Source organism: Prinia subflava, chromosome 1 (assembly GCF_021018805.1).
Source record: "Prinia subflava isolate CZ2003 ecotype Zambia chromosome 1, Cam_Psub_1.2, whole genome shotgun sequence".
In the NCBI taxonomy this organism is placed as follows: Eukaryota; Metazoa; Chordata; class Aves; order Passeriformes; family Cisticolidae; genus Prinia; species Prinia subflava.
In genome coordinates this window covers 140,863,324-140,875,264 of record NC_086247.1, presented here as the reverse complement: position 1 = coordinate 140,875,264, position 11,941 = coordinate 140,863,324, and the positions used below count along the sequence as shown (strand labels likewise).

The window sequence follows — 11,941 nt, the reverse complement described above, 5'->3', positions numbered from 1 at the left end:
TGACTTGGCTAGACAACCCGATTTCTGAATTGTGACATTTTTATAGCCATAATTCCATTCACAAGATGTATTAATCACACCCAATTCCACTGACAAAGGCTATTAAAGGAGAGGAAAAAGCTCAGCAGTTACCATAACAAAGACACTTCCTCCACTGTTTTTTCCATTCAAGTCACACAGAATACAATGAAGTTAGTTTTTTCCTTAGTCTACACACAGTACTCAACTCATTACTCTCTCTCTCAGACTTTGTGCACAGCTTCTACTTCATACTGTACTGAACAAGCCCGTTGCAAGAAGGAAGTTCTAAATCAGAATCATGAAAAAAAGAGAAACCTGAGAAGATAGACTAAGGATTCATTAGACACAGAAGAATAAATTAATTTTTGTTACGTGCCATTTCCAGTTGGCATGAGAGACGACCAAATTGCTCTAGCATTTACCTAGATTATTTTCCTCAGTTATTAAATCAAGCATATACTAGAACACTTTTGCTGGAATCCTGAGATCACTGTTATTCTCATCCAGAAAGGCCTCATGGTACCTTAAAAAAAATCTCAAAAAAAAACCCCAGACCCCTCCCCACATGACAATATTTTCTACAGAAGGGCTGACAACCAAAAGGCAGTTACTTCTGTCACCTGCTTAACAGCTCAGCATTCACTACACTCTTAACATGTACACACCCACACACTAAACACCAAGGGGATGAAACACAAAAAAACAGTGGGGAAAATGAGTCAATCCAAACCAGAAGCTGAGCAGACCCCTTAGTTTTCTTTGAAGTGGATGCAGGTTTAATTCAGAAAAAGATCACACTGAATTTAGCTATTACACTTATGTCTGCAGGGTACCAGTACAGATCAGCAATTACATGTGACAAAAACAGAAGGAAAACCAAGCAGGAGACAACCTGCATTCCTCAGGAATGTATGAGTGCAGCCAAAGGAAAAAAAGTCTGAAATAATTCCTGCAAACAGCAAAATCTGTGGGAATAACAATCAAAAAGTCCTCCCACAGAAATTAAATCCACACCTACTCACACAATATACTCATTTTAATCACTTTCTTCACTGGCCAAAACAGCTGTTTTGGCTGTTTTAGAGAGTCAAGAGAGATCTGTCTGGACAGTCTATCGAGATTTCTCTTTGCACATCTGTTTAAGAAGGAAACAGCTATGACTCAAAGCTGTACCTTAAGAGGAAGCTGACTATTACATGCCTCATCGCCCACAACTCTAGGAAGCTGAAGACACTTTACAAGAGACTATTTTACCTGAGCTACAAGAAAATCTATTTTGAAAAATAAATTTAAAAATCCCTAGAGGCCTGTGTACACTTTCCCTCAAAGGCCAATCCTCTAGCTATCGATCTTAAAGAAATTTGCAGTTGTGTTATTTCAGCAAGAAAGGAGTTTCACACCACAGAAACACAGTTTTTTAACAGGAAGGAAAAAAATAAAATTATTTTGGCCTTTTTTCCTGATAGTGATAAACAAAAATCCTGGCTCTGCCAAATCAAAGCTTGGGCAGTGCTCAAATTCTCTTGTAATAAAGCAACTCAGATTCACTTGCTGTTTCTATATAAAGAATACTACTGTATGGAAAAGGCCTTTTTCCTGCACCACATCCATCACCCTGCTTCAGTGTGTGCCTGCATCCAAAGCAGGGTGGGCAGCAGGTGAGGGGAAGGATTCTGCCCCTCTGCACTGCAGTGCTGCATCCAGCTCTGGGGCCCCAGCACAGCTAAACCATGGACCTGTTAAAGCAGGTTTGGTCACAGGGCAGGAGCACCTCTCCTATGAAAACAGCCTGAGCTGGCTGGGCTTTTTCATCCTGGAGAAAAGAAAGCTCCAGCGAGAGCTCACTGAGCCTTTCAGTACTTACAGGAGGCTTACAGGAAAGGAGAGAACTCTTTACACAGGCAGACAATGACAGGACAGGGAAAATAGTTATAAAGAAAAGAGGAGAGATTCACATTAGATATTAGGAATGAATTCTTTACTCAGAATTCATTCTCAGTGAGGATGTGGTTGCCTCATCTCTGGAAGCATTGGTTGGATGGAGCTCTAAGCAACATGATTTAGTAATGAGTGGCATCCCAGCCCATGGCACTGTGGTTTGGAACTAGATGACCTTTAAGGTTCTTTCCAACCCAAACCATTCTATGATTCTACTAGTAAAGAAATGAGTATAAACTATGCAAATGTCCAAGAGACAAGGATTCCTGCTATCAAATTTCTAACTGCAGTTAGTACCAGATACTGTTTAGAAGATAAAGGGGTCTTTTTACTGGAGACATTCTAACACACGCACAGAGGGTTTCTCTCTAAGTTTCCAAATCCCTTGCGAGTCAGGAGCAATGCCTACCTGTAACAGAAAACAGGCTTTAGCAACAGAGCCACAACAAACAACTTATTGCACTTCAGAGGCTGGAACATGGACTTGCAGATTGCACTCATCCTGTCCAGCCTGAACAGAACCTTTGACTTCTGCTGACCTTGGCACTTCAGATGTATTTTCACACTGAAGGAGGTATTTCAAAGTTTACGTTACTTTTGTTCCACACTTGCAGCAGAGCCTTGGAGATCAGAGGCATCTTGTTACCTCCTTAAATCAACTGTGTGGCTGCAGCAAGAGAGAGAGAATACCTCTTCTTACAAATGGCCTCACTTAAGTACCGAGTAGGATTTTCAAAATATTTGAGAAAATTATCCTGTGTATTTCAAGTAATTTAGAAAAAAGAAAAGAAACATATACATAAACCAACCCACCCCAATAGGGTCAGGGTAAAGAGGGTTAAATGCAAATTGAGTTTAAATTAAATCAGAAAGTCTCAATGACTTCACTATGATTCCATCCCTCTTCCACACAGTCACACTCTCACACCCCTCAGTAATGCCAATTAAGTAGGAACCAGGCCTTTTTTCCTACCACATCAGTAAGACAATGGTACTATTAGTTCCAGCAAAGTTCCCAAATACTCTGCTCATAGACTGTACTGGCCAAACAATTAGATCACCTCTGAATTAAAAAAGTACCCAGAAGCAACTTTGCATTTGCACTAGTTTTTCTCAAAGCACGTGGAAAGTTGGCACACACTCCATTTATGAGAGCTGTAATCTGGTTTAAACATGGGTTTATTTTCAAAATCTTCAGATCTCATCTGTAGGCTATTCCAGAACCCAGTGAATCAGCAAATGGTTACTATTTATTGGAAAGCTTCCTTCTTTAGGACACCTTGACCACCACTCAGCAGTTTGCTGAAATTGTACAGATTTTTTAATTAATTGTACAAAAGAACTGCACTATCAATCTTCACTACAGGCAACTATCCACAGGTGCACAGGATCTAAAGTGTGAAGTGTTCAGGATGAACATTTAAATTTTGATATACAGACCTCCCATCAATCAAATATTCTGCAGATTACAGAAAATTTAAGTAAATAGCAGCCATATAACAGCGAGCTTCTTACAGGTATTTACAATATACTTAGCATCACATCATGAGCTTAGGTGTGCTTTTTTTCCCTTTGTCTTCTTTCAGATACTCATGGATTTTAAAGCATCTCAACCAGGTTTTTAAAGGAAATCAGACACTACACAGGTTAAACAACATGGTTCTATTAAAAACTATCTTTAACCATGGCACTCAGTGACAGCAATACAATACTTTTTTCCACAAAGCAACTAATATAAAAATATGCCATAAAATAATCTGTAGACTAGTATGCTAGTACATACATATAATCATAACATTCTTTTATAAACTCTTTCCTGAGATACCTTGAGTTGTTTGATTTTCTTGTATTACTGGATGCATCATCTTTATGATTCATCTAAAACAATTGCAAAATATTTTGAATGTGCAGGACAGTCAATAACATGTAAAAAGTAGTATGTAAATATATGGCAAAGAAACAGCTCTTAGAAATTATGCGCTTTTTTACTTCGTTATATTTTTTAACATTTGGCTCCTTGGGAGACAGAAGGATGGTGCATGAAAAACCTGAAATTAGAGCTATGAATTGACAAAAAGCAGGAAAGCATTCAGGAATGTTAGGAGTTGGAATATATTATAAATGACACAAAGAGAAAGCCGTAAGTCATGTTGGCTATGTATTGTCTTAAAAAGCAACTGGACATATCTTAGTTCACAGTATAATAAATATTTTTACTAATCTGTTTTGGAAGAGCAAATGTCTTTTAGGGTTTCAAGCTCCTGTATAAGTTTCTTGTTCTGAACTTCTAGCACTGCAACACGACTCTCCAGACATTTAATGTATTCTTTCTTCCGACGTCGACATTCTTTAGCAGCTTCCCTGCAAAAAGCAGAAGTAAAAAGTGCAAACAAAAAAGCCATTTGCATGCCATTAGAAAGCTCAGCAGAGTATGGAGACTATGACAGAATTCCAAATTTTGGAATATCTCCCAAATCAGTCTGAAAACACTAAGCAAAACTGGGTTCCACAAGGGCCTCAAGTGTCTCTTTCTCAAGTTCATATGGCAATCTGTAGAATTGCTTCCTCTCATGCCTTGATTAAAGTTCATAATAAAGGAGGTCCAAATGAAAGACAGTTATTCTGCTTTATGACAATAAAGATCTTTGAGGGCCTTGAGTTCCTCAATGAGAGTCTTGTTTTGGTTTTCAAGCACAGCCACACGATTTTCAAGACATTTGACATATTCTTTCTTCTTTCTGCGACATTCTCTGGCAGCTTCCCTGGAACCAATACAAGGCAAATGACTACAGGAACAGCCACAATATGGCAAAGACTGGATAAATGCAATTACCTGCAATCCCTGTGGTTCCACAATAACAACAACCACCACCACCAATTGCTGGATTGCACAAACAGAACATTGGATAACAGCCAAAAGCAGTAACATAGTTAAAATATAATCCAAAACATCTAGAACTTGAAAGGCATCCAGCATCACCAAATACAAAGATGGAACCAATACACAGAAGAACTGAGAAAAACAGGGAGTAAATGATAATGTATTGACTTGCATCGTACTAAAGATTAGGATGGAAAGCAGCATTTCTTCTCCAGTCATATTCTATTTTGTGTGTTTATCAGGAGCAGTGTCTTCTGCCATCAAAATCTTAAAACCAAACCCAGAGAATATACTTTCAGAAAACACAAACATAACACTAATCTTTTCAGATAAAAAACTAGATGCCAAGCTTACATGAACCCAAAAACCTACAACATGTTGTAACAATGTACAGTACAATTTAAATCCAAACAAATATAATTTATTAGCATTTCAGAACTGGCTGCCTGAGCACATTTCAGCCACATGAGTCTGTGGTTTTTGGCAAATGATAGCCTGAAGTCATTCTTGTAGGCTGCTCAAAAGTCTCTTACATTGGAGCTAAATGCTTTGGCTAGTGTGTTCAGAAGCATGTGACTAAACAAGTATTCAGATCCAGAGGAAATATTAGAAGTACGGAGATATTAGAAGTAAGGAGTCTTCCTTACCACCTTGGAACATGATAAACTATCAAATTGAGAGGCTAACATTCCTACAGGTTATGAGCTATAGCACAGGCACTAGTTTTAAAACTGAAGAGAGAAGAAACAAAAAGGAGGCACAACAATGCAGTGATCCTCATAAGTAATTTAAAATAAAGGACAGGCATGAGAGCAAAGCAATACCATTAATTCAATCATAAGACAAGTTGTTAGCAGTGTATTAGAGATCTGCAGAGCGGACTATTTCTACTCTTAATCTGCCAGTGACAGAGGTGGCTACACATTTTAAAAAGACAGACTCCCCTAAGAATAGCAAGAGTGCACAGAGAAAGACTGACATTTACAGCATTCAGTCAAGTTCATGACAACTAATTAAAAAATATACAGCAACTTCACACAATATGCCTCACAAAATGACAGGGGCACTGCAAAGTATCTCATCCCAGTAGCCAAGTATTTAGGAAAGTCTGTAATTATCATTCCTTCTTTGAGTAAGTCCTCTTCACAGCATCATTAATTGACAGCTGCAAATGAGATCCTCAGGTACTTTCCTAACCAGTTCTTTGCTGGGATGTTTTAAAATGAAAAAGCCCTTACTGGTCATTATATTGTCAGTAGTGGGAAAGGACAGGAAGTAAAATTTAACAAAAAGTATAACTCTAGATCATCACAAAAATTATCAGATATTGATTTCTGAATCACTTAGTATTTTCAAACTAAAAATCCATGGGTATAAGGTCAACTCTAATCTCCCAGAGTTAACAAGCAATACTTATGCTAGAAGGACATGGGATGACGGACAAAGAATTCCCTGCCTTCCCTTCAATTACAGGCAGTGCTCATGACTTTAGGAAGAAAACTTTACTATAATGTTTGTGGAGGAGAGGGAGTGGTTTGCAATACTGACTATGAACTATTATATAGTCTTACCTATTTTTCAAAAGTCTCAGCTCCCTCTTGCGTGTTGCCTCTTCTGCCATTTGCTGAGGGCTATGCAAAGTCCCTGGCGAGGCTGCCATAACCACTCCCTGAGGTAAGGTAGTAGTGGGAGTTCGAATCTGGTAAGCTGGCATGTCTCCAGTGGCAGCTGTATAAAAGAAACATATTTTAAAATGTATGGCAAAAAAAGAAGGTATATCTGAAAATAACAGATTTCTGACAATTATTTATCCAGGATCCCAGATACATAAATTATTTCACAGGGCTGTAATGACACAACTATATTTTTTATCTTAATAGTGTTTATTTCCACACTGTAAAGTATCTGAATTGCTCTAGCATGTGGCCCCACTAGCCAGCCAGACTGAAAACTTCCACATGGCTCTCTTTAGACAGCATGGGGAAAGCAGTCTGAGAAACAGTTTGAGCAGTGACACTTACTTCCTGTTTGCACAATCCCACAAAAAGAGGGTCCTGCTGTTGCAGCCACTCAGGTTTATATGCTACCCTGTTCTCCCTGTACAGGACTCAATTTGCTTCAGAAGACAACTTTCTCCTTCTTCCTTGTGATAGCAACAGTACCAGCTTTACAGCCTCTCCTCCTCTTACAACAGCAGTTTGGCAACCCTTGGATAACGAGTGAGAGCTGCTGTTGCTACAATGAAAAGGAACAGACAAGTGCTCAGGATGTACAAGCATTTATTCCCTGGGCAAGAGGACCACACGTGGGATGCTGCAGCATTAGCAAACAACAGGAGGCATGGAGGTTGCACAGGAAGGGGTGTAGCTGCACAGTAAATCAGAGGGTAAAAGTTCAGATTGAGCTCCTGAGCTTAGCAGTTTTGTACTCTCCCCAAGCTAAACGCTGATCTGACGTGACTTGAAACCAACACCTTTCTGACAGTCTCACGTCACTTCTTCATTTCAGACGTACTTGTCCCTACATGATGTACCTCAAAAACACTGGGGAAGTTCTAAGTGCTTGTGTCTTGTCTAACAGAAAACAAAAGCAAACAAAAAATACGTTCCTCTTTACATTCTAACCAAGTATTTATCTATTCCTTTGCATAACTATTCTATAGTATCATAAAACAAAATTTCAAATTTTGTCATGAAAGCAACTGTATATAGCTGATGTTTCAAGGACTATTATGTTACATTTAGTTTATACTTTAATTCTTTAAAGCACTATTCAAATAATGGAAAAATATGTCTCATAGTTTAACCCCAGCCTGCAAGTAAGAACCACACAGTCACCTGTTCACCCACACAGCTCCCAGTGTAGGATGAGGTAAGAAAACTCATAGGTTGAGATGGGAAAAGTTTGATGTAAATAAAATAATAAACATAATGTAAAGGAAAATAACAAAAAGAAATAAAACCAAGAAAAATAATTGATGCAAATTAAAAGTAATTCCTCACCACTCACCAACTGATGCCCAGCCTGTGGCCAGGCACCTTTCCCTACAGTTTATATGATGAGCATGATGCTTTATGGTATGGAATATCCCTTTGGCTCTTTGGGGTCAGCTGTTCTCGCTATAATCCCTCTCAGCTTCATGTGCACCCCCAGCCTACTCAGTGTCAGAGCATGAGAAGCTGGAAAGTCCTTGACTTAGTGCAAGTACTGCTGAGGAACAACCAAACCAAGAGTGTGCTACCAACATCTCTCTCATCCTAAAACCAAAACACAGCACTGTACCAGGTAATAGGGAGAAAATTAACTATCTTAGCTGACACTAGGACAACTTGGAAAAATAAAATGCAGGCAAAAACATCTTGGGGAGGCTGGCAAGTTAAGCACTTAAAAAAAACCAGTTAACTATAGGGGGGAAAAGATTAAATTTAATAAAAATGTGCTATTATTCTTACTATATTAATGCAAGTGCTTCACTAATTCAAAACAAACCAATAGAATCAAGTTGTCTTTAGACTACAATTCTACAGACATGTCCTGAAATCATTATCAGCTTAAGCCCCATGCACCTCCCCCCGTCAGTCCTGCGGGTAAAAGTGTTTGTGGAATTACAAGATGAACTGGACCAGTGAACTGACCTGGATAATCCCCCGGGGATGTGGGAGGGAGGGAGGGAGAAATCAGCCCAGAAGAGCCCTGTGAGCACTGACAGGCAGCTGCTATGAACACAGGGCTTGGTCATCTTGTACATCTACAGGGGAATTGCTTAACCCTTTAAGTGCTCCACATTTCTTAGCAGTCCCAGTCACGTCAATAGAATGACACCTCAGCTCACTAATTATAAACATGGAATTTTAGCAACTCCTCAGGCTCACCTTTATGCTGGCCACATTACATATATCTTACAGATCCTATGGCAAGAACTATCTTTTTCTATCTCATCACTAGGTATTAAACAGATGTTATCTTAGTTTGCCTTAGCTACAATGAATCAGAAATCCAAGCAAACCATTCTGTAGATCAAGTCATGGGGAAAGCTTCACAATCTAGATCACCTCAGCCTGGCAAGACCAACTACTTTGTTGTCTGTGTCAGATTTATACTCAGATGGCAGCAAACAGGACTTACTGCAGCTTTTGTACAGAGGACTCAGTGTGATCATGTACCTCCAGCAAGACCTAACAAAAGTCCCTATCTCAGCTGGGATCAGCAAACACCACTGGTAAGTATTCTAGTCTGAGCAGGTCCCAGCACTGGCAGTCTCTGCCTGACAGTTGTCTCACTTATAAACCTGCCAGCACAGAAACACAGATAGATATGTAACTATTCTGGTGATACAGACCTTGAAAATCCAGACACTGTAGTTTAGAAACAAGAAGAAAGCATAGCATAGCATGGACAAAGTATCTTTTAGCTGTGCAATAATCTATTTTTATGATATATCATTGCCAAAAGTATTTCAAAGACTGAAAAATGTTTTGTACATTATCTCAAGAAATTACATTGTAACTGATTTCCCCAGAAAAGACCTTTAGAAAGATGAAAGGGGCTTTAAACAGAGTAGAATAAACTCTTTTTTTCAAAGTTATTTTAAGCCTAGTTATGTATCTATATTACAGTGAAGCACACCTTCCATTTCAGCATCTGAGACAAATGTCACACACACTTCATCCAGATTGACAAACTTCTATGGCTGTTTCTAATGACACTTCACAAAGGTTTAACGTAATTCCTAAGGTACCAGAAGCAGAACTGAGACTGTTAAGAAGGCAACAAACCTGGAGCTGGTGCATTTCCCTAACACACAGACTCAGCTATATGTGTATGTACATACATATATATACATATATGTATTTTTTTTTTTTACTCCTCAAAATGCAAGGGAGTAAAAAGACATTGCAAACCTGAAGCTTTTAGTTGAGACTTACAAAAAGAAAATTAAGAAAGGCAAAAGACAACTAGTGAAAACAATAAACTGCTTTCTTTAAAAAAATAAATTAAAAAAGCAACCACCATTTGGAAAAAGTAACTTGCTGAACACTAGAGAGCATCCCTGCACGCGAGTTCTTTCAGTGACTACCCAGGAGAAAAAATGCCCGATGTATTTGGATGCCTATTCCCCCCCCTCTGTGAGTCATAATGGTGGGGCTTGATTATCAAAGGGTTTTTAACTTCACCACTAAACTGGCTACACAAGGCATGAATCATTATCCCTTTGAGCATTAAAAACATCGACCTGCAGAAGATACTTATCGCTGGATTAATGAAACAACCGAGCAGCAGCACGTAGCAAGCGGCACGGAAGCAGTTAATGTTAGCGAGCTGCCCGAGGCGATTGACGAGGCAGAAAGGAACTGACTAAATTCGCAGCATGACTTGGGGCTGACGTCAATGTGTATCTTGTTTGGAGTTTAACTTTTCCAGTTCCCTACTGCAACACGATTCCAGGAAATCCAATGACGTCAGTCTTTTGAACTCAATTAGCTGAGGAACAGACCATTTTAACAGCGGAGGAGAAAACAAGCAGGCTTTACAATACTTCAATTATTGCCCTCAAATTTGTTTCCATTCAGTGTTTTTTTTAATAATGGAAGTATAGGGTTGATTTACACTGCTGAAACAATTTCTATACAGCTAGGCTTAAGCTCATGGCTATCAAATTTGTAGCGTCTATTGCTCAATAAAAAAGGCAGTTGTCATTTTTACAAAACAAAAAGCAATTATAAACGCAGTAACATATATGACTATCGCCACAACAAAGAAAAATGTAAAAGTAGAGTAGTGGATTGTTTTCAGCAAAATCCTGCATCAAACAATAAAGAATAGTTGCTGAATCAATCTGTGCAAGAACTCATGCACTAACAGTGATTTTTTTGGTTTTTTCTCCCAAGCAAAACTGTTAAAATTATCTGGAATCCTACAGTAAGTAAACATAATTAGAAGCTATTTGTATGACTTTTAGATAGATGAAAGAATTGCAGCAACAGGTTCAAAAGAAAACGTCACAAATATTAACTAAACACTGCACAGACATACAAAAATACCATGTCAAAGGCTAACAAAATTTTACCTGTTTCATCTCCTGTTACAGCCATGATCCACTTCTGCACACACGATTGTGCTGCTCCTCTAGCAGAGCTCAGCATGAACTGTTCCAAACTACCAAGCATGTGCAGGATTACAAGCAAGAGCACTGACATCACAATGACCTCACTTGCTTACCACTGTCATTAACATGCTCCATCACTGGAACAGCTCACTGAAACTGCAGCCCAAAGAATTCCTTTTCCAGTAAACCTGCTTCTTTCCCTCTTCCATATTGCTATAATCCTATCTTTGTTCTTTTCCCCTGAATTATTCATAAAGCTACAGAAAGCACTCACCACAAAGCAGGCTGCTAAGAAAGACCTGAAAATTCACAGCACTAACTGACAGAAATTAAAACGTGGCTCTAGCATTCATGAATGAATCCAAATGATAAAGTCATGACTGGATAGAAAATAAGGAAATTTAAAATAGACATGCCGTTGTTTTCATTGGAACAGTTCCACTAGAAGGCAGAGAACTCTGCTGGACAGACATGCAAGACAGGAAAGCTTAATAAGCTGTAACAAATAGGTAAATGAAAGGCTAGGGCTCCTCGCACTGCAGGAAAACCCACAACCCACTCATTTAATTTCAGTTAAAAGCTTCAGAAATTATTTAGGAACACTCCAACAAAGTCAATCTAATGCCAGTGATTTCAGATGCTGTAGTAAGCAGAACAGTAACTCTGGGTAAAGGCTAACTCTTCCCCCTTCCATCTGTTTTCAAAATAGGTCCGAGAGATCTGGTTAACTTAGTTTGTAAATATAAATTAAAAAAAAAAAACACAAAAACCTCAGCTCTAAGAGAGTTACTCCTTATTTACATCACTGCAAATGAAATTAGTTTCAGACCAAGAGTCCAAGCACCAGTTTGTATGTAGGGCACAGAAAACTTCTAAGGTCTTTGTAATAAATTCAGATTGGTAATTATCAACTGTGAAACTGTGCTGGATGGCAGCAGTGGAAGCATCAATGTTTGCACTGATGTTCTGTGTCTTACATGCTGTGTTTACAGGAG

At 38.8% G+C, this 11,941-nt stretch overlaps 1 protein-coding gene across 12 annotated transcripts in view; it reads right to left on the bottom strand.

The window, feature by feature from the left end:
- Positions 1 to 3,606: 3,606 nt before the first annotated feature.
- Positions 3,607 to 11,941, bottom strand: part of CREM (cAMP responsive element modulator) — a 35,205-nt gene continuing 26,870 nt past the window's right edge. For 6 of the 12 annotated variants that reach the window (XM_063415228.1, XM_063415260.1, XM_063415217.1 and 3 more), the window contains 2 exons: positions 6,412 to 6,568; positions 4,101 to 4,721 (listed from right to left, as the gene is read on the bottom strand). In XM_063415228.1, the coding sequence (XP_063271298.1) occupies positions 4,577 to 4,721; positions 6,412 to 6,568 (302 nt within the window). In that variant the 3' untranslated portion in view covers positions 4,101 to 4,576. Of the gene's footprint in view, positions 4,722 to 6,411; positions 6,569 to 6,861; positions 7,033 to 10,073; positions 10,098 to 10,907; positions 11,166 to 11,941 lie in introns of those variants that run through there. The other 6 variants (XM_063415222.1, XM_063415252.1, XM_063415273.1 and 3 more) reach the window with 5 other exon arrangements.